Source organism: Ursus maritimus, unplaced genomic scaffold (genome assembly GCF_017311325.1).
Source record: "Ursus maritimus isolate PB19 unplaced genomic scaffold, ASM1731132v1 scaffold_1, whole genome shotgun sequence".
In the NCBI taxonomy this organism is placed as follows: Eukaryota; Metazoa; Chordata; class Mammalia; order Carnivora; family Ursidae; genus Ursus; species Ursus maritimus.
This window is the reverse complement of record NW_024423343.1, coordinates 6,592,628-6,614,157: the sequence shown is the minus strand read 5'-3', so window position 1 is coordinate 6,614,157 and position 21,530 is coordinate 6,592,628. Positions and strand designations below refer to the sequence as shown.

At 47.2% G+C, this 21,530-nt stretch overlaps 1 protein-coding gene across 1 annotated transcript in view; it reads right to left on the bottom strand.

The window, feature by feature from the left end:
• The window catches only part of LOC103662837 (Holliday junction recognition protein), a 52,488-nt gene that overhangs the window by 5,105 nt on the left and 25,853 nt on the right, over positions 1-21,530 (bottom strand). Inside the window, exons 2-8 of the mRNA XM_040636354.1 lie at positions 10,904-11,059; positions 10,501-10,567; positions 7,972-8,027; positions 5,237-5,339; positions 2,876-2,937; positions 1,504-1,596; positions 1,056-1,134 (exon numbers count right to left, since the gene is read on the bottom strand). Coding sequence (XP_040492288.1) covers positions 1,056-1,134; positions 1,504-1,596; positions 2,876-2,937; positions 5,237-5,339; positions 7,972-8,027; positions 10,501-10,567; positions 10,904-11,059 — 616 coding nt within the window. The remainder of the gene's footprint in view (positions 1-1,055; positions 1,135-1,503; positions 1,597-2,875; positions 2,938-5,236; positions 5,340-7,971; positions 8,028-10,500; positions 10,568-10,903; positions 11,060-21,530) is intronic.

Sequence of the window (21,530 nt, the reverse complement as noted above, 5' to 3'; positions counted from 1 at the left end):
AGGCGAGCAGAGGGTTTTGGTGCTGGCGATCCCCGGGGGTGGGGGCGACCGTGGAGTCGGGGTTGAGGGCACGAAGAGCTTAAAACTGACAGCACAGGCTAGAGGACGTGGAAGCCAGTGAAGGACTCTGCAGCCTACACGTGGGACAACTTGAGCAGAACGGTTTTGTTTTTTTTTTAAGTAAAACCACGTGGGGATAAAGGAGAGAACAAAATTCAGGAAAGAAGTGAGACAGTGCTTGGAAGAATGCCAGCAGGTGCTCCCGGGAGGAATGGTAGGACCCAGAGAGGGTGGGTTTGCAGCATGGACTCGGGCAGGAGTTGGAGCCCAACACCAAAACCACGGGGTGGGGAGGTCTGTGGGGAACCAGGCAATCTCAGAGGAGCACCCACAGACGACTCTGAGGAACAAGGAACCTGGAGGGTCCTCCCTTAGCTAAGTGCTCAGGCTCGAGCGTCACCAACAACAGGACAGAGTGACGGGACATCCTCAGAGAACACATCATCACCTATGCAGTATTTTTGCCAAAAATGTTTAACATGAACTTAACCTTGAGAAAGTCCAGAGAAGACCAAATTGAGGGACGTTCTGCAAACTACTGGCAGCCAAGACTATTCAGCAGAGTTGTGACAGGAGATGGCCCAGGAGCTCCTGGCCTGCGGGGCCAGCTACACCCTGGCCTGTGCGGGGGTTTCCCTGTTCTTAGGAGACCTGCCAGCACTTAGCGACATACACGAACGCAGGTCGATGTACACGGTGCGTGGGCGTGGGTGCAGCGGGCGGAGAAGCAAATGCCACAACATGTGGACTGTTACATGTAAGCAAAGCATGTGTATCGCAGGAGTCCTATGTTTCTGGAGATTGAAAGGTTTCACAACAGTGCGTCAGGATAAAGAGCTAATCAGCATTAGCATGCCGGAGCGCCAGAGGAAAAAAGCAGTTCATTGGTTAAATATGAATAATTTACCTATTAAGCACTGGTCACAGTTTATGTCAATGAAACACGCACATAAGCAAAAGGGACATGGTTCGCGCAAAGTTTCTGTCACACTCACCGTGGGCAGGCCTGGCAGGCGAGGCCAAGGAAGGGATCAGTGTCGCACAGGTGTCCTCTCCATCTCCGTCATCAGTACACTGAAATCAAAGCACATGATTTTAATATGTGTCGATAGGTGGGGGCATCCTAAGAGGTCCCCCACCGCCAGTGCTATGACCTGCGGATGGCGTGAGGAGCCACTCCATCCCCACCACAGGCTCTGCGTCTAAGCTCCACAGCAGACATGACAAGTGTCACCACCACTGTGGTGGCCGTGGCCTCCAGCAGACGTGGGAAGAGGTGCCTTAGTAAAACCAGGAGCTTGGTCCACGTGGTCCCCAGGGGAACCCCGAGAGGGCCACCGCCACCACCCATTTGTCACGGAGCGTGAACAAGAACCTGATTAACGGGCCTCAACGTGTCTCTAGGATTCAATGGTCAGAAGATGCTGGCGGGCAGCACGTTACCTCCGAACACCCTTCATCCCATAGCAGTGCGTCCACCTGGGTCAGGTATCTCCTCCTTAGCTCATTTTTCAGAGGGCTCCAAGGCACTGCAGGCTGATAGAGAAGAGAACCAGTATGCGTAAGAGCTTTTGGGTCTGGATGAGCTCTTGGGTTCTGGAACAAACGCACATCAGTAAACGAAGTTCCTCAAAGTCGCTTTTCGCTCCTTGCTGTAAGCGCAAAGAGGTCCAGACCCTCTGAAAAGCCCCCTGACCCAGAAGTCGAACTTTAGATAATTTACCCAGTGACAACCATCCAAAAGAAAGTAAAACAAGACAAACCATAGGAGCCTGTGGAGGTTTAGGACAGCATTACTACAACAGAAAATAATTTAAAACAATCTGAATATTCTTAGGTGAGTTCGGGACTCAACTATGAAAATCAGCCCCGATCAGTACATTTATAAGAAAAGATGTTCAGCATTTTGGCTCAGGAGGCAGGAACAGCCGCCTCTCCATTCCCCTTCTGCCACGTGCCGGGGGAGAGGGCATCTCGACCTTCACTCCGCCCGCGAGTGGGAGGCAGATGGGAGATAACACACGTTGTCCAGGGTGTTCCTTATTGCTGGGGCCATCTGCCTCCCCTTTACTGCCGCCCCAACGTAATACTTCAGAAAGTACCCCCTTCACCCCAGGGTCACTGCCCATTCCAGTTAGACACTAAAAAGTCACACATCGGGTATATGGGCAAACTCTGCATGAAAAGAGCCATTTTAGAGAAAACCCACATACTAGCTATTCCAGCATCTGACACTGGGGGCAGGAAAGACGCTCCACTTGACTAAGTTCTTTGTATTTTCTCGTGTATCCCAATGGAGGGAAGGTGAGATCAGATCCTGATGGGTGCAGAGGAGAGAGGTGATTTCTGGCACCACTGGGCCACTCTGGGAGTTAGAACAACAGCCTGATGATGTGACCTCGTGATGACATGGGCCTCCACGGGCTGACCTGGAAATACTTCCCAGAAACAACTTCCTTACGACATTGCCTCTTCGGGCAAAGGCCAGCTTAGAACCTAACTTTCAATATCGCGTGCTCGATCAAGGGTATGGGCACTCTGTGAATTGTGACTGTTCTATCTGCAGACGGAACATCATCCAAGACGTTTGGAAGTTCAGTAAACCGGGCTGGAACCGCGGGCAGTAACGGCTGCCGCATGCTAGACAGCAGCCCCTCGCTGCCTTGTGGGATCTGAAGGAGGACCAGAGACGTGAGGGGCGGTATCAGCAAAGAGCGAGCCTCGGATGAGCACAAGAAAGACACCGGAAATGGGGATGTGCCCTTGTATCCCCGAGCCCAGGCTTGGTCCCTTCATTACAACAGGCAGGGCTCACCATGAAGGAACCGGCAACCACATCTTCCTGATATAAAGATGTATCATCATCGCTTTTTGAATCTAAAAGCAAAAAAGGAAATCTCGATCAGCATTTTAAAGAAAGCTTGCATCTTCCTCCTAGGGACAGTTTTTGCATCACTACAGCATGTTCTAGAACGCTCCCTTCAACAGGGACATAGCCACCTGTCGCCGTCCTGGTTACCAGTAATGCAACAAACCCATCAGAACAGCGATAAGACCGGAGAAGCAGCTGGCATGCTTGCTTACCTTTTTTTTTTTTTAAAAGATTTTATTTATTTATTTGAGAGAGAGAGAGAGTGTGTGTGTGTGTGCGTGTGTGTGCGTGCACAAGCAGGGGGTAGGGGCGAAGGGAAAGGGAGAAGCAGACTCCTTGCTGAGAGTAGAGCCCGATGTGGGGATGGATCCCAGGACCCCAAGATCATGACCTGAGCCGAAGGCAGATGCTTAACCGACTGAGCCACCCAGGCGCCCCTGGAGAAGCTTTCTATCACCTCGAGTTCCTTCAGTGGCCTCTGATTTTAGGAGCTGAGTCGCTCTAGCCCTGCACTGTCCTAGTCTGTGATGATGTAAAGGTCCCTACCTGCTGTCTGGTATGTTAGCCACTGGCCACACGTGGCTGGTGAACACCTGGAATGTGGCTAATGAGGCTGGGAAACATAATGTTAAATTTTATTTAATTTTCAATTCATTTGAAAAGCCGCCAGCAACAAGGGCCACCATGCTGGACGGTGCAGCTCCGGGATAACGATTTCTAATGATTTCAAGCAGTCTAGAAACTCACGGACCTAAGGATTTGTGGAGTTAAAATCGGGATCAATGAGTAAACACCTTCATTAAGGTCTCTCTAGTTCTATTTGGAAAGACCAGCCAGTGTTCCCCAAAGGACTGAACCCATTTTACAGCCAGCCCAGAGCAGGCGAGGTGCCAGCGAGGGCGGGGCAGGGCGCGCAAAGGCTGTGGAAGACCGGGGCTGGCAGGAGACGTGGGTTCCGGACCAGTTACAAAGTCTAACATTACAGACATACAGTCTGGTTAACTGTTACCCAGAGAAGAACTGGTGTAGAGAGCCTGGGTGAAAGTGGAGGTCTGTTCTGATCTGGGGGTCAGGGGGTTTCCTGAGGGCAGTGAAAGACGGCAGGCGGGACAGGATTCTGCTCTTTATCCTCAGAGCAACAGGAAGCCACCGCAGTGCTTTGAGCAGAGAAGCAGTCTGACTGGATGGCGTGGTCACAGAGCTGGTACTGTGGGGGGTGCAGCGGGGCACGGGGGCAGAGCGGCACGAGGGACAGGGGAGGCAGAGGCAAGGAAGGTGACGTCTTGGGTAGGAGGGAGGGAGGGGCTGGGTTTCTGGCTCAGTCTACAGATGTGCTAGGGTGACCTTTTCAGTTTAGATGTGCCAAATTTAGACAAAGTATTCAAGAAGAGAGGCTGACAGGGTGAGGGGCTCCGACCAATCTCAAGCAAGGGCAACCAGTGGAGAGGGGAGGTGGGCTGGCAGGAGGGGCGGAGAAGGAAGAAAACCCACAGGGCACAGGGCCACCGGCGAATGCCAGGATTTCCAGAAGCTTCGAATGCTACCAAGAGGGCAAGGGGATAGAAGCCACGGAATGCCAATGGGAGTCAGCAACGGGGTGGCTGGGACCACTGAGAGTTACGCTGTCCAGATGGAGTCGGGAGCCAGCAGGGAGCTGGCAGAGTGCATGGCAGGTGCGAGCATGAGCAGCCCTACAAGCTGGGTTGTGAGGGGAAGCAGAACCAAGGCTAGGTGGCTAGAGGGGGGCACAGGGCGGAGGGGGTCCATCAACTATGCTCTGGGTGCTTGAGATGAAATCTGAGTGCATTCAACACTGACGGGCTGCACCCAGGGCCGAGGGAGACCCCAAAGAGAGAAAGATGGTGGCGGTCGACAGATTCCCCAGAAAACAGGCTGGGCCTGGCTTTGGGTAGCAGGACTGGCCCGGGGCAGGAAAGGAGGCCCCTCTGAGAACAAGGAAGGAGGACAAGGTGATGCAGAGGCAGGAAGACGTCCCACAGAAGTCAGAAGTTCAAATACCGCCCTATGGAGAAATTCCTGAGATTAATTTTTTTAAGGGGGAGCAATAAGTTAAAAAAGGCACGGGAGGGTGTAGGTCCATTCTTCAAGAATGCCTGAGTGTTGTTTAGGTGTCAAGTACCACGGATGTAACTGAGCAAGACAGAAGGAGGTAGCGGGCACTTTAAGACGCTCTGGTTTTTAAAATAGCCTTGGAAAAAGTCCTAGTGAGGGATCTGGACTTTAAATGCTCTACCAGGGACCCGTGCCCCTGCCAACCCCGCCGCCTAGCACAGGGACACTCACCCACTGCCAGGACCCGTGTGCTGGGCACGGGAGGCGCCGGGCCTCTGGCGCTGGCTTCCGCGGAGCCGCCACCGCTCCTGCTGACCGTCTCCACCGGGGAGTCCTCAAAAGCACAGAAGTGGATCAAGACAGGCTCGATTCAGTAATAACGCACTTCAAAGCCACTGTCAAGTAACAACCCTTCAATCCTTCCTTTAGCGTATGACAGAACAGGGTTTCACGCACTTCTCTTCTAGTACTTTCCCGCACAAAGGGCCTCGAGACTCCCCAGCGATTGTAAGGGTTCCCCTCAGAGAAGGACCAAGTTTCTTCCTCTGGGTGTGCCCTGGGCTACTGCTCTCAGAACCACTTGGACGGTGGGGGACAGGGCAGGGGACTCGAGGAGCAAAGGCGGGAATGCAGGGGCCAGACTGCGGCCCACGCGTGGCGGCCACATCAAACCCAAACGCCACAGGACAGCCTGGTCACTAGATCAGCGGGTAGAACCCAGAAATCGGAGAGGCCCTGAGGGACCTTCTGTGATCTCATCTGTGACCCTGTGCGTGTGAGGCCAGCTCTCAGGGGCAATCAGCCGTCGTGACCAGGACTCACGCCACGGGGGCAGCCAGCGGGCTGTGTGCCGCTCTCTACAGCCTGGTCTCCACCCCTGGCCTCGCTAACGATCCTGACGAATGTCGTCAATGGGTTCTCAGGAGTAAAATCTGAGAATTCAAGACACCAGATTGGCTGCAGCATCTTAGGAACCCTGCCGCCTTGCGAAAACAGCAATGAGAACATGTGAGGCCCGTCCCTTCAGGGACGATCCTGACGCTACGTCGGGACCAGGGGGTTCGTGGCTGGCTGCGAACAGTGCGTGGGAACCGAATCCTGCCTTGGGGAGTGCCGCCCCTTTGTGTTTGGGTAAGGAGGGACTGAATCACCTAGAACAGATGGGAGGGACTAGGAGGGGCCTGTGGAGGAGCTGTTTCGTGGCTGCCGGGTCTGGACGGGAGGCAGAACTTGATCTGAGAACTAGGGGGAAGTGGAGCCATGGGCACTGACGACTGGCAGCTCTGGGGGCTACAAAGAGAACCCGGGCCTCGTGTTGGGACCAGACCAACAGGTCAACACACGCACAGCCTGCTGTGGCTTACTGCCCCCCGTGGCCTCAAGGCAGTCATCCCAGGGGTGCAGTGAGGGGGGGGGGCACCTGAGTATCTGGTTGTCTGGGAAAAGGAGGCAGATTTGGGCACAGTCACACATAGTAACTTTGGGGGGCTGCAGACGTCTGAATGGTCAGCACAGATGATGCCCAGTATTCTAATTCTAGGAGAGGAGCTTCGAATTCTATAGACCCCAGGCAGAGGTGCTCCTGCACTTCAAGCTAAAACCGTAAATAAATGTCCAGATGGAAACACGTGGCTACTCGGGCCATCCAAGCACCGGTCTGATCGTGGGCATCCCTATCACGCATAATTTAGAGTACGTATACTTTGACCTAATAATCGCACTTCCTGGTATCTATTATGTAAGGCATAATATTGGCACTGGAAAGACACAAGGATGGTCCTCTGAGGGGTATTTATAACAGGGGTCTTATAAAGAAAGTTTCATGAGAACACAGCCAGGCCTGCCCATTCACATATGGGATATGGGAGCCTTCCCCTCACAATACAGAACAGAGTAATTGTGACCACACAGCCAGCGAGGCCGAAAATACTTCTCACCTGGCCCTTCGGCGGAAGTGTGCCAATCCCAATTTCTAATAAAGGAAGGTGCAAACAGCTACATGCCTATCCTCCAGAGAAGTTTTTTTAAAAAGGTAACTGAATCATACAATGGAGGATGAAAAGAAATGTTCACAATGTATTTTGTGTGGAAAACAGAGCGTAAAAAACTTGTGTATTATGAACAGGAATTACATTATACTAAAATATCACTAGTGACTACAGAAGTCAGGTCGATTGTAATAGTTACATGTATTTCTAACATTTCGACAACTAAATGCATGATGTGTGTGATGAAAACAATCAGGAAGAAATTATATTTCTGAATTGCTGTTAATGGCTTGGGAATCCTAACCCTGACGTTTTCATTCTGGGGTACAGGCTTCTTGGCTGAGAAGCAGTCATTAAGGGGATACCGGATGTCCTTGCAAACATGACTATAGCAAGACTCCGTGGGTCTCCCAGCGGGAAGGTGAGCTATGTCGGCTCCTCCCATGAACATACCAGGCCGCCCGCCTGCTGCAGTGTCCGGGGATAAATTTGGGGAAAACCACACCTGGGCTTTGGAAGGTAGCTCCATGGGGGAAAGAAGTGTGATCCCATACCCTCGCCCTAGTCTCTTCCCCTTGCAGAAGAGAAAAGAGGCATTTTTCTTTCCTCAAAGGAACGGGGTCGGGTCTTTTCTGTAAGGACCCAACAAAGTAAGCTTGCAGCTGTGGCTGAAGCTGGGGCGGGAGCAGATTTCCCCCGCCGGCCCGTCCTGCACGTGGGGCTGCTGTCAAGAGCCCCTCAGCCTACAGCAGAGGAATTGCGGACAGCTCCTCCCGGTACCTGACAAGCAACACAAGCAAAGCTTCTCAGTAAATCCTTAGAGGAAAATGGGGTAGCTTGGGTGAGAAAGCCAGAGATCAGTAGCCCCATGGTGATCTCCGGAGGTTCCCGGCGTGGCCACAGCGGACTCACACCTTTATTCCCATCGATATTCCTGCACGGCAGCGTGTGTTGGTGATAAAATTTGACATTAAATACCTGGATGTGTCCTTTGTTTCTCTCCTTTACTAGTCCTCCACCCCAAATTCTCAATCCTTCAGAAAAGAAATGAAATAAAAATTACCACTTACGCAATCCTGACCCCTGAATTTCTGCTCAGTGTATGTCAAAGAAAACCAAAGGGACAGGCAAAAGAAAGATGTACACTGAAAGCAAGCCCGACTTCTGATATTCTGTTATTTTCATCTTTGTGAGGCTGAAGGTTTGTTTTTTTTAAATTTAGACAAAAAGCTGTCGTTAATGAAACTCTCCCATCTAGTAAGCAGCAGCTCGTCCAATTCTGTCCTCAAGCCACAGTGTTAAATGGGAACAAGCAACACACACAGGTCAAGTATTGTCCTCAAAATATATATACTGAGAGCAATCTACATTCTACATATAGACCGGAAGCACGGTTTGAGGGCAATCTCTCCACCCCGTGTAGAGTGCTTTCTGAGGGCAATCTATATGTACCCAGTAAGGCTGAGATTTGGGAACACTGAGATTCGGGAGTCCTGCCACTTACTAGTTAGCAGAACCTGGGCAAGAATACTTAATCTCTCCCTAATCCTCCGTGGGCCCCCAGGTAAATTCAAAGTGAGTAAAACAGGATCGTTGGCTTGAGATGGTTACTAAGGACGATACTGGCAGCGAACGTTTGCACGGTGCTCACCATGTTCCAGGCTCTATCCTAAACACTTCCTGTGTATACCATATTTAGAACTTACAACTCACTTCTACGGAACTCATGTAGAGTACTCGTAACTCCCTGGGGGGTGGGGTAGGCACTCACCAAGTTCACTGTACAGATGGAGACACAGAGGCAAGAAGTAGGTCAAGTCACCAAGCCCAGGCCGCTCAGCCAAGTGGTGGGGCCAGGCTGTGAACCCAGGGGAGTGACTCTCTGTGCTCCTGACCACTGTGCCACGTGGCCTTTCCAGAACAAAGTGATGCTAAGCAAATGTGCTAAGTCAAGCCAAGGCTTTGCTGGTGCGGCTAAGTGACATGGGGCTAGTTCCCTAACTTCTTTCGGCTGCATCCTAAGAACAGTACCTACCTTAAAGGGTTGTTGAGAATCAAAAACAGGAGACCTCAGAAGCATAGGGCACACAGTTAGCTGTCAACACATGTGGACAACTATGATTCCCCTACTGTCTTCAACATCATCAGTGTGGGAGTGTTAGCTACACTCTACACACCATGGTGTTGCTTTCAATTGGGAGTTCATGCCACAAGGAGGTCAGCTAGCTCTAATCAGAAAGTAACCCCCCAGGCTAAACAACAGGTCAGCGGAACTGTGCTATCATCAGCCAGGAGCTCCTTAGATCTCCTGAATCCACACTCAGCATTGCTGCCAGAGGCCCCAGGAATCTGTGTTTTAACAAGCTCCCCGGGGGGCCTTGTTGCTCTAAGTGTGAGTGCCCTCAAGCTGTTTAGATGCTTCAACTACTGTTGTCCTCAAACTGGAGTCAGAGTGGGTTTCACGGGTGGAGTTAGTGGTGCTTTAGATATGCGGAGGGGCCAAAATATTCCAAACATGCCCATCCTTGCAGAAACAGTGCATAAGAACAGAGTGAAGCCTGCTGGTGACACCCTTAGGAATGACTCCTACATGGACGGCCCTGTGTTCTGCCCTCAGGTTAGATTTGTCATCGCCTGACACTACACTTGATCTTAGCCGAGAAAGGCCCAGAAGCAATTGTCATCACTCGACAGAAACCAGAGAGTAAGTGAAACCTGGAGCTGGCATATCTTAGCTTCTGTCTTCATGAACTTTTCACCCAAGGTGTGGCTGGCTCACCTAAAAATGGAGACAGCTAACAGTTTATTTAACTTCAGACGCTGATCCTATGAAACTTTTAGTGCCTGTCTGTCCAGTGCACAACAGAAATGGATGAGATTTGCCTTTACAAGTAAGTCAGAATGACCCAGTAATAAGTGAGTGGGTGGAACTGACCTCTTCACCTAGTTACCAAAGAGAATCCATGAGATTAAGTCAGCTTACAGCATCAACCACTAAACAGAATGGCTCCTTCTCCCTATATTCAGGTCAAGTTCCAAGTTCTCAGAACTTCAGGGTGAACAGTTAATACTCCAAGTCAAATAGGTCAAATAACAGTCAATAGGAGGGGTTTGGGAGGGCTGGGCTCTGTTCCAAGAGCTCTACAAGCATGCTTATGTAACTTACAACACCCCATCAAATAACCCCTTTGACAGATGAAGAAACAGAGGCACAGTCTCCACTGTTAAAGCAACCAGACTAAGCTGACAGAGTAAGTGGCCAGGCAGGGGCATTTTGAACCAGCATGCATCTATGGGTCTGCAGAATTCTGTTTTATTAAGTAATTCTGCCAGAAATAAGTAATTTAAGTAATTTACAGGTTCAAGGGAACTAGTAATCTTTTACATTCTACTAGGTGAACAAAGTTTATTTTCATAAGAAAGCAGGGACAGCATTTCAAACTCTGGGAAGACACTACTCTTCACACTCTGAACTGTAAATATTCAGAAGGTGGGAATGACTCGTACCCTGGGGTGTCTCATAGGTCAGCGTGGACATCTGCACCAGCGGGGCATCCTCGAAGGGCTGGTTGTACTGCGGGAGAGACAGGGGTGTCCCTTCAGGTCCAAGGGCCACGAGGAGGCCCTGACCCGCCGGAGGAGGCACCAGCGCGAGGCTGGAAGTCTGGAGGACCCCCCCCCCGCCACCGACCTCCCTCCCTCTTGCCCCCCAACCACCTCCCCCCTCCACCCCAGACCCCCAATCCCGTCTCCCCAACCCGCTTCCTCCTCTCCACCCCCATCTCCCCTACCCTTCCTGCCCTGTTGGCCCCGCCGCCTCCATCCTTACCCCAGCCACCAACCCCGTTTTCTCCCTTTGGCCTCGCGCCCCGACTCCCCCACTCCAGCGGGCCTGTGGGGGGTGCCGCACCTTTTCTATCAGTCGCTGCATGTGCTTCTGGAAGCGGCGGCGGCTCTCCCGAAGCTGCCACAGCAGCGTATCCTCCCCCAGGAGCTGGTCCTCCATGGCTCCGAGACCCACACCCGACTCCAGCCGGAAGCACAACCGCAACCCCTCTCGCGGCCCCTCCCGCGGCCCGGTTCAAATAGCGACTCCCGCCCTTTCTGCCTGCCCTTCCGACTGCCTATTGGCTGGTGCGGAGAGGCCGGGCGCTGATTGGGCCTTTCAAACGTAGCTTCGCATCTTACTCCCGGCCAATCCGCGCCCGAGTTTCCGGCCCCGCCCGGCCACCGCGCAAGGGCGAAAAGGAGGGGGGTGGGGTCTGTCACTGCGCCTGCGTTCGGAGGTGGCAGGTCGGCAGGTGCAGTGTCTGTTAATCGGCTGTGCTACGAGAATCCTGTGAAATACGTACGATTCTTCCGTTGTGCACCTGAAATGTCTGGGTGGCTTGCGGGGGCCGCCCCTCTCAGGGTCATGCGCAGGTAGGACCCCGGGGGTCCAAGAAAGACACCACCAAATTACCATTACAAAAGGAGGACAGCAAACATAAATATTTAAGAAGAAATAGCATAAATGTCACAGGATCCAAGAAAATACAATATTTTTATTAACGTCCTGGCGCATCTTTTTTCCCTACATAGTTTTGAGTGCTTACTCAGCCTCTTCATTGATACTAATTTTGTAGTATTGTCTCCAGAGATAATGGAAAGATAATTCAGTCTTTCATATGGCTGATAGAATTTATTTTATGATTGACATTTTAGATGTTTTATTTAGCTTCATAGCTTGGCCATATTTATGTGCTTGTGCCGACATTATTACCACAGTGTGTGACTGAAAAGAAGGGGAGGTAGCTAGACTTAATATTGGACAAAATCGACTTTAAAACAAAGACTATAATAAGAGACGAGGGTGTTACGTGATAAGGGAGTCAGTCCAATAAGAGGACATTACATTTGTAAACATGTAGGCACCCAGCATAGCACCTGAACACAAAGCAAATATTAACAGATTTGAAGGGAGCAATAGCAGTACAATAATAGCAGGGGACTGTAATATTTCACTTACGTCAATGGATATGTCATCCAAACACAAATCAATACGGAAACATTGGCCTTAAATGGTGTGTTAGGTCCGATGGATTTGGATGTATATGGAACCTTCCATCCGAAAGCAACAATACACATTCTTCTCATGTGCACGTGGAACATTCTCCAGGGCAGATTGTTTGTTAGGCCACAAAACCAGTCTTAATAAATTCAAGAATATCGAAATCATCAAGCGTCTATTCTGACCACTGAAACTAGAAATCAATTACACGAAGAACACTGTAAATTTCCATAACATTGAGCACCATTAGGTCCCTTAGATGGGGCTTTTCACCTCCTCTCAGCCTGCACCCCAATCCTCTGAGGCCATCAGGCAGAAATTAAGGGAGAAGTAGAGGGGGAGAACTTTGGGGTGCAGTGTCCAGGAAATGTATTGTGATGGGCACAGAGATATGCCACCTGGATCTGCCTTCAAGACGCCCCAGCTGCTGGGAGGGCTAGCTGCGGGTGCTCTCAGCTGTCAGCCTCTTCCGGGATTGCCCCAGGAGCCCCTTGCCCACAGTGTGCAGCCCGAGGGTGGCCCAAATTCACCGACAGATCTAGATGGGAATATGAGGGCTGGGCCATTTCACTCCAATGGAGGACAGCCCTGATGGTTCATTCCAGCTCCTGAGCTCTCCATGGAACCGTGGAGGCAACCTGTCCCATCCTGATTCCTTCCTTCCTTTCCACAGGTGCCAGCCTGAAGGGCACTTCCTGACAAACACCTTGCACAATAACTCAGTCGTCCAGTCTGATCTCTGCAGGACCCAACCTGTAACAAGGACCTTGCTACAAGGTCACTTAATCTACACATTCAATTTCTCGTTTTTGAGTTTTTGCAGATAGGCGACGTTTTCTTCCTCCCCCTCCCTTGGGAGTGTCCAGAAATTTAATATGCTGTTCCTTCGACTCTGTGTTTTCACACAAGTTAGTTTCAAACATTTAACTCATCATATTCAGAGATTTGAAACTTCAAAGTTGGCCTCTCCTGGGGCTTGGTGCTCACTCCTAGGAAACCACTTCCAGGATCCAGGGCGAACCTCCCTCACTTCTGACTGTCCAAGGATCTGCCTCCACCCCAGGGATTCATGGGCAGCTTCAGGGGAACAATTTCTTAATCTCGAGTTCATGTCTTTAATTGGAATCCCCAAAACACACCCACTTTGGCCAATCCCTTGTGAACCAACCAAAGCCCGTACATTGGCTCTTGTCCTTCTGGCCAACGGGTCTCCCAGTCCTCTCTGACTGAGTTTTACCCATCCCATTGTCCACAGTGGTGGCCCAGCTAAGCAAGGAGTCCTGCAAGATGCTTCTTATTAGACACCATTCCCTAAAAACAACCCGCCTTTATGTAGCGGCCTAAACATGTGACCTCAGGACCCCAGAGCTGCTACGCAAACTCCTCCCTCACCTCTCCCATGTAACAGGGGAGCGTCACAAGTCAGCTCCTTCCCTGGCAGCAGAAATGGCTGGGTGAAGCACCTCACAGCGTTTCCATAGCAACAGAGATGAAGTTGTGCTCAGCCCTCCGGCAAGATCTCCACCTCCGGTTGCTCCTGTACAGCGCCCTCTGCTGGCCGGGACAGAATTTTCAAGCTTCTAAATGAGCATGGGAAATAATTCTCACTGGAATTATTTTAGGACTGCTCTCATAAAATGTGTCTAAATTCTATAAAAATTTAAAAAAATAGGTGGGTATTTATTCTGCAAAGTTTTCATGCATATCATTCTGTGTTGGAAAGGTGTGGAAATGTCACTACCACCTGTGGTTGGAGGAGCACGGCTTTGAGCTGGTCCCAGAGTTGACATAGCAACTGCTATATAACAGTGAAACCGTCAGTCCGACTAATTATCAACCACAATCATCAAAGCTCCATCCGTTAGGCTGCCAAGAAAAGGGTTCACTCTCTCCCGTGGTTCTGGAGCTGATGGAAAGAGACTGTAGTGACTGACAAGTTGGCTTTCCAAAGGTGTCAAAGCTCACAAAGGGTGCTTAGTCTTTGATTTAATGAGTCTACTTTTTGAAATCTATTTTAAGTAATTAAGGATGTTGGCAAAGATTTAGCTGTAGGACCTTTAGTGAAGCACTGTTTATAAAGTCCAGTCGTAGAAGGGTGGTTGAATAAACGGACATAGATATGCAGTGTGTTCCATTCACGACAATTTTGAGAAACTGTATATTGACATCTGAAATGTATATCATTTTTTTAAGTATACAAGGTTATGGGCCCCTATTACATATCTGCATTTAAAATATACATTGTATGTTTTAAAAATTTGACTATGTAGGTATCAAAATGTTTCCAGTTATTTCTGGATGATGGGGTTATGGATTATTTTTAATATTCGTTTTCCTTAGCTGCGTTTTCTAAAATGAACAGGTATTCTGCAATTATGAGCGTGCATGTAATAGAAAACACAGCAGACCCAGTCGTATGTTTTTACCTTGGCTCTACAAAATTAAAGACCACTTATCCAAACGAGACATGCATGGCTCCAAACATTCTAAAACTTCTCTCATACAGCTGGACAACGTTTTATCATAATGATACCTCACCTCCCAGCTTTCACCCAGAAATGGTTTTTTTTCCCTAGGAAAAGTAGGGCTCCAGCTCTCTTTGGTGATGTTCCCGCCTCAGCTTCATGTGGTGGGAAATTGCTTCTTATTCTTCACCTTAGGCTTTTTGCAATACAAGTAGAATATTAGGGTCATGATTAATGTGTTTTAATGGACTATCCATTTTAAAAATCAATGAAAATAATTTATATTAAAAATAGAAGGCAATTAGATTGATTTGGATGACCTATTTTTAATCAATCCCATTATTTATGGATCTGAAAACTCTGAGGACATCTTTCTCTGAAACATTCAAGGGTCAGCTCTTCTGTTATTATGGCGAATAGTTTTAAAACAGGAGGCACCAGGTTAATTGATAATTTTCTAACTACTTAAAATAAAATCACTTACCTTAGAAGTGTTCCAGGATTATCTCTCTTCTTGGACAAGTCTTCGCAATTCTGTCTTTCCTCCCAGGGTTGACTGCAGTCACCCTGGCACAGAAAACACTCTGTTCTGGTTTTTGCAAAGTTTTGGTGCATCCAGTCCTCACTTAAAGCTCACTTTTACGTTCATAGTGTTAGCTCTTCTCTCAACTATCTTTATCTTTTTATATTTAACTGCCATCACCATTCTTGTAAGGTTATTTCTTGCAGGAGATTAGGAGTATTTCTGTGTCTCTCTCATTTATCACAGTGATTTCTTAACATTGTTGTAAAATGCACAGAATGTAGGCTTTTTAGGAATTCTCACCTGTTTTCTCATCTTCCGTAGTTTGAATGTCTTGCTTAATATCCCAGGGTTTTTTGTTTTTTTTTTTTCCGATTGTTGAGTAGGATGTGTATTTTAGAACTCTTTATGAATTCTCTTAATTCTATTGTTTTGGAAGTATTTAGCAAAAACAATAACTCCTATTTCAATACCTACTCCTTTCCATGGTCCATGAGCAGTGTTTTTTTTTTTTAAACCAATGTCTCCTTTATCTAGAACATTCATTAGTTGTTTGTAATAAGTGTCCTTGAGCCTGACCATCCATCTCTGAAGGAACTGTGAACTCCTCATATCCTAAGCTGTCGACACAAAATGAGCAAGCCTTTTAGAATCTCTAAAAGTAGGAAAGAGAGTTTTATTCGAGGCCAAGTTAGGACAGCTGCCGGGGAAACACGCTCTTCACAGGAGGAAAGTGCTAGAGATGAACAGTTTTGACAGGATTATACACTTCTTACATCTTGTAATATCTCAGAAGATTATAGATTAACACAAGGGCAGGAATCAGGAGTTTTACTGTCAAGGAATGCAGGGAATAGGAGCATTGATCCGTATTTCAAGGTCAAGGTGGTTTTCCTTAAGGCTACTCATTGACAAAGCAGAGGTATTACTCATGCGTGGCAGGCCATACACCAGGCTTTTGGTTTGAACAAAGTTTACGTATAGTCATGTTGACTTGGAAAGAAATCTAAAACATCCCTTGTATATCAGAACTTTAGAGAGTTTTTCTGTCATCATTATTTGAAAAATCTTAGTTTTGGTTAGGTATAATTCATATATAGTAGTATTTATTGACTCAGTGTAGGGTCTGTGAGTTTTAACAAATGCATAGTCATGTAATAGCCCCCACGATCAAGATACAGAAGAGTTGCATCAATCCCCAAAATTCCCTCGTGCTGTTGTTGTCAAACCCTTACCCACCCCCAGGTCCAGACCACCACCTTAGAGTTACTGATTTCAAGTGTAATTCTGTTACTGTCAAAGAATCACACTTCTTGTGATTTCTGCTCTTTTAAATTTGTTGACGATTTTTTATGGTCCAAAATATAGTCAATCTTGGTGATTGCACACTTGAAAACAGTATCTATTCTGCTGTTATTGTGTGTCGATTAAGTCAAGTGTGATTGTATTATTCAGGTCTTCCATACCCCTATTGATTTTCTGTCAACTTGTTTTGCCCATTATGGAGAGAAGAGTTTTGAATTTTCCAACTAAAATTGTGAAATTGTTTGTTTCTTCCTTCAGTTCTCTCAGTTTTCACTCCATGTATTTCGAAACTCTGCTGCTATCTGCATTTAGGATGGTTATGTCTTCTCAGTGAATTGATCACTTTACCATTTTATAATGTCCCTCTTTATTTGTGGCATGTTCTTGCCCTGAAGTCTAGCTTGTCTGTTACTAATATAACCATCCCATCTTAGTTTTGATTAGTGTTTCAGTGGTATATCTTTTTCCATTCATTTTCTTTTAATTTATTTATGTCCTGATGTTTAAGGTAGATTTCTTATGGACAGCCTGTACTAGGATATTACCTTTAAAAAAAATTCAATTTGGTATCTCTGCTTATTACTTACTTAGTTTAGATCATTTACATTTAGCGTAATTATTGGTATGGTTGGAATGCAATCTACCTTCTTCCTGATTGTTTTCTCTTGTCCCATCTTCTTTTCCTTTTTATTCTCTTTTCCTCTAACTCAACTTGCTTTTAGATTAATTATTTTCTACGATTTTATCTCCAGCTATTGGCTTAAACATTTTTAAATGGTTGTCCTACAGTTTACAACATAATTTTGATTTCTCACAGTCTGCCTTCAAATGGTATCATAGCACTTCAAAAATAGCATAAGAGCCTTAAAACAGTATACTTCCAATTCCTCCATCCCATCCTTTGTGCTATTATTATCATGCATTTTGCTTTTACACATCATAAAGCCTATAATACATTCTTTTCTTTTGCTTCAGACAGTTAATTATTTTTTAAAGCAAATGAGAATATGAATTTTTTTTATTTGTACTTTCATTTTTACCATTTCTGGAGATCTTCATTTTTCTAAAAAAAAATCTGTTGTCATTGTCCTTTTCCCTAAAGAATTTCCCTTAACATTTCTTGTAATATGACTGCTGGCGATAACATTTCTTGGCTTTAAAAAATATTTTTTTTGGCTTTTTTGTTTTGTTTTGTTTTTTTGGTCTGAAAAGCTCTGCATTTGGTCTTCAGTGTGAAAAATAATTGTGATGGGGTCTGCAGCATAGTGTAGCAGGTCTGTGGGACTCTGGGCCAGTCTGCCTGGTTCAGAGCCTGCCTCTGTCACTTCCTAGTTGTGTGAGCTTGGAAAAGTATTTACCCTTTTTGTGCCTCTGCTTTCTCATCTGGGGGTAGGAAAAGCACCCTCCTCATGGGGTCTTTAACAGCCGCTGAGGATGGCAGAGCACGCACGTATCACCCTTTGTCTAACTGACTCACTACTGATGAGTAGATGGTTCTCATCTTTGATCTCTAACTGTTGGAAAAAACAGAGCTCTGCATTTCCTTGTGCCTGCATGCCACAGACTGAGAAGTGCGTGGAACTGAGCAGAGTTAATTCAGAGATAACAGATCGGTAATTGCACAGAATACTTGATAGACTTTGCCAGACTGCCTCCTTTGGGGCCTACCAGTTAACAGTCTGACAAGAAATGTCTTCCTCAGTGTCCTGTGTTATCAGAATCTTTGACCTTTGCTCCTCGGATCTGCTTATCTAGATAAACTCTTAGCTTGTGTTAGTTTTCCTTATTATGTTGAGCATATTTTTATAGGTTTGATGGTCTTTTTTTTCTTTTTCTGTAAACTCCTTTTTTTTTTTTTTTTGGTTCTTTGCCCGTGATAGGCTCTGATTAGGGGATCAGTGGGCCTCAAGGATGGCCATGAACGAATGAATCTTTGAAAGGGTAATGTAAGGGGATGCGGAGGTGGGTCCTGGGGGAATTCATTTCTTATAAATTAGTAGTAACAATAACCCTGTTCAGAGAGCAGACTGTGCTAAGCAGCTTACGTTGTCTTTCAAATCATCTCAACAAAGGAGGGGGACAATCCATGTTGAAGTCCCAATTCTGCAACTTGTGACTAAGGCCACCTTGGGTGATTTATCGGAGCCTCAGTGCTGTCATCTGGAAAATGGGAATAGTGTTTACTTCGTAGAGGTGCGGAAATTCAGTAAGACAAACTATGTAAAAGCACCTGGTCCAGCGCTTGACTTGAACTGTGATGGCGGCTAAGGAGCACAGTTTGCTGACTTGCAAGCATGGGGCTGGGCAACAGGCAGAAGAGAGGGGCTACTTCTAAGTCTCCTCGCAAGGCCCTGAGTGGCCGTGACAGGATCCTATTGATCCAAGGTATGTAGTTAGAATGGAATCTGGGTGGAGGCGCCATTTTCCAATTAGCATCCCAAATCTCAGGCCTGGAAAGAACTACCAACTTATTTCAGAGAATAGCTCTTGGATCTAGCTTTAAAGTTTTAGAGAGCCAGATGGAAACCAAGTAATTATTAGTGCGAGTATAGAGACGGAGATTTCTAAATGGCTCTGGAGCAGGGGCTTTAGCTCCATTACTTTCCTTCCCCTCTTTTTGGAGGGCAGCCCTCTTGCATTTTCCAGGTATCTGCTTTGTGCTTGCTTTCGTGGCTTTTATAGGACACCTGCCCTGTTGCAGATGGAGTCTAATGGACCATTTTGCCTCAAAAAGGTCTGACAATATCACACTTCTTTGCCGCAAACTTGAGTGGCTGTGAGCAGGCAGTGTTGCCTTTCAGGCTGTGGCTTTCCTCCTTATCGGAGCGTGAGGCTTGTACTAAGCTTTCTGGTGGCTTTAAGGACCATAGCAAGGAAATTTCTAAGCCGTCGTGTTTCCTTGGGTTGCATTTCCTCTAGCAGCTCATCTCCTGGAATGATGAGGTTCAGCTCTGCTCCGTTTGTTGGGGATTGTTACATCCATTTGGAGTCCACTTGTTCTTTTATTGAATAGAAGCCTCAGGAAGGGGCAAATGTCCATTAATGTCACAGAGAGGGTCAACTGATGTGAAACTCACATCCTGGAGTTGGGCTCATGCACCCCACTGCTGGGAAGAGCAGGTAACGCAAGACCCAATCTCATTATTCATGGAAGCAGGTCAAGAAGGCAGGCATGACTTTGTCAGACCACCTGAAAAAGCCTTCGTTGCTACTCGCCTACACCTGTTCTACTTAAAATTCCTCTCTGTTGGGAAACCTGGAGGCCAACGTTTAGGAACATAGTTGTCCCATAGCCACGGCTACACGTTATATTTACAGGGAAGCCTGAATAAATGGTCTTTCCTTCTTCCTACTTATTAGGGGGGACAGAATCCAGAACAGTGGACAGCACCACAACTAAATGATAACAGTGACAGTAATGATGAAAATAAGTATACTATTTTTGTTGTTAAATCTCTTTTTTTGTGTGTGTGTGAGATTTAGCATTACAGAGGACAGCATAAAACATCCATGTATAGCGGAAAGAACACTTGTAAAGCAAACACCACTGGAACGCCACAAAGGTTAAGAAATGAGACATCGCCAGCCCCCCAGAAACTCACTGTGTGCCCCCTTCCACTTAGGGGACCCCTGTTCTGATGTGATGATAGCACCCTCATCTCCTGCAGTTTTGCAGCCTGTGAGTGCACCCCTAAATGATAGATTCTTCTGGCCTGTTTCTGAGCTAAAAATGTGTAAGTGTCCTTTGTAATGTGCTGCCTTATCAGGTGGGGAGGAGGATTTTTGAGACGGAGTCTGAGACAGGAGGTTTATTTGGGGTACTCAGGATTGACCCCTGTGGGAGGGAGGATGGAGATGGAGGTGGGACACGTTGGCTGCCTGCATGGCAGTTCCGGTGCTTGACGGGTCTCTGGATTGCCCCAAGTTGGACCGAGATGGCCAGGCCTTTCAACATCCATCAGTTATTAGATCTGGACCCCCCCCGCCCCGCCCCCAGGAAGGAGCACAACCTTGGGCCAGGCAGCTGCTTTCTAGAACTGCGGTGAGCCCAGAAGAGGCTGCAGCTAAAGGGAGCTGGAGGGGACCTTCCCATCAGCACGGGACAATGCTGCTAAGGGTCGCCATACTTTTAAGGGCCACAAAAATGTTGTAATTTCTTTTAAAATCAGAAGAAAAAAAAATGGATATAGCCCAGCTTGGACTATATTAGTCTTTATACCCATGCAGTCATAAAAACATACATTTTAATATATATGCATGTTTTTTGTTTTTTTGGGGTTTTTTTGTTTTTTGTTTTTTTGTTTTTTTTTATGGAGGAAGAGGCTTATGAAAGCAACACTACGTAGGGCACATGAAAGTCATAATCCCGCCTTGCTGGGTCCTGTGTTACAGGGGTCTGGGTGGTACAGCACAGCATCCCCTATAGTCAGTGAGCGTGGCATTTGCTTTTGCCACCAGAGAATTCTTTTATTGGATTAAGACATTTCCTCACCGCCCCACCCCCCAATTTTGCTGAACATTTTGAGCTTTAATTTTATCAACTGCCATTTTGGTGTCTATCAATATGATTGTGTTAGTTTTCACCTTCACCCACCTAGTATTGTGAATTGTCTATTAATTTCCCAATGTTAAGTGATCCCAGAAGATACCCCACTTGGTCAAAGAGCTTTGTTCCTTCTCCTGTTGCTGGACTTTAGTTTTATCCATCGTTGTAAATGAGCACGGTCCGTGATTTTCTTTCTTTGTCTTATCCTATTCAGGTTTTTGTTTTCTTAGCAACTGCTTGTTTGGTTGAGTAAATTAGGACCCTTTCCATCTCTTGCGTGTCTGTGCGTATGTTTTGGAAAAGCGTAAATGACGTGGGGATTACTTATTTAGCAAAACTGGTAGAGATTTATGATAAAGCTCTGTGAAATTTGAGACATGTTTAGCGTGCAATAAATGTCTCCTGCCTAGTTCTTTTTTTTTTTTTTAAAGATTTTATTTATTTGTTTAACAGAGAGAGAGACAGCCAGCGAGAGAGGGAACACGAGCAGGGGGAGTGGGAGAGGAAGAAGCAGGCTCCCAGTGGAGGAGCCTGATGCGGGGCTCGATCCCATAACGCCGGGATCACGCCCTGAGTTGAAGGCAGACGCTTAACGCCTGAGCCACCCAGGTGCCCCTCCTGCCTAGTTCTTTTAAGTTATAAATCCCA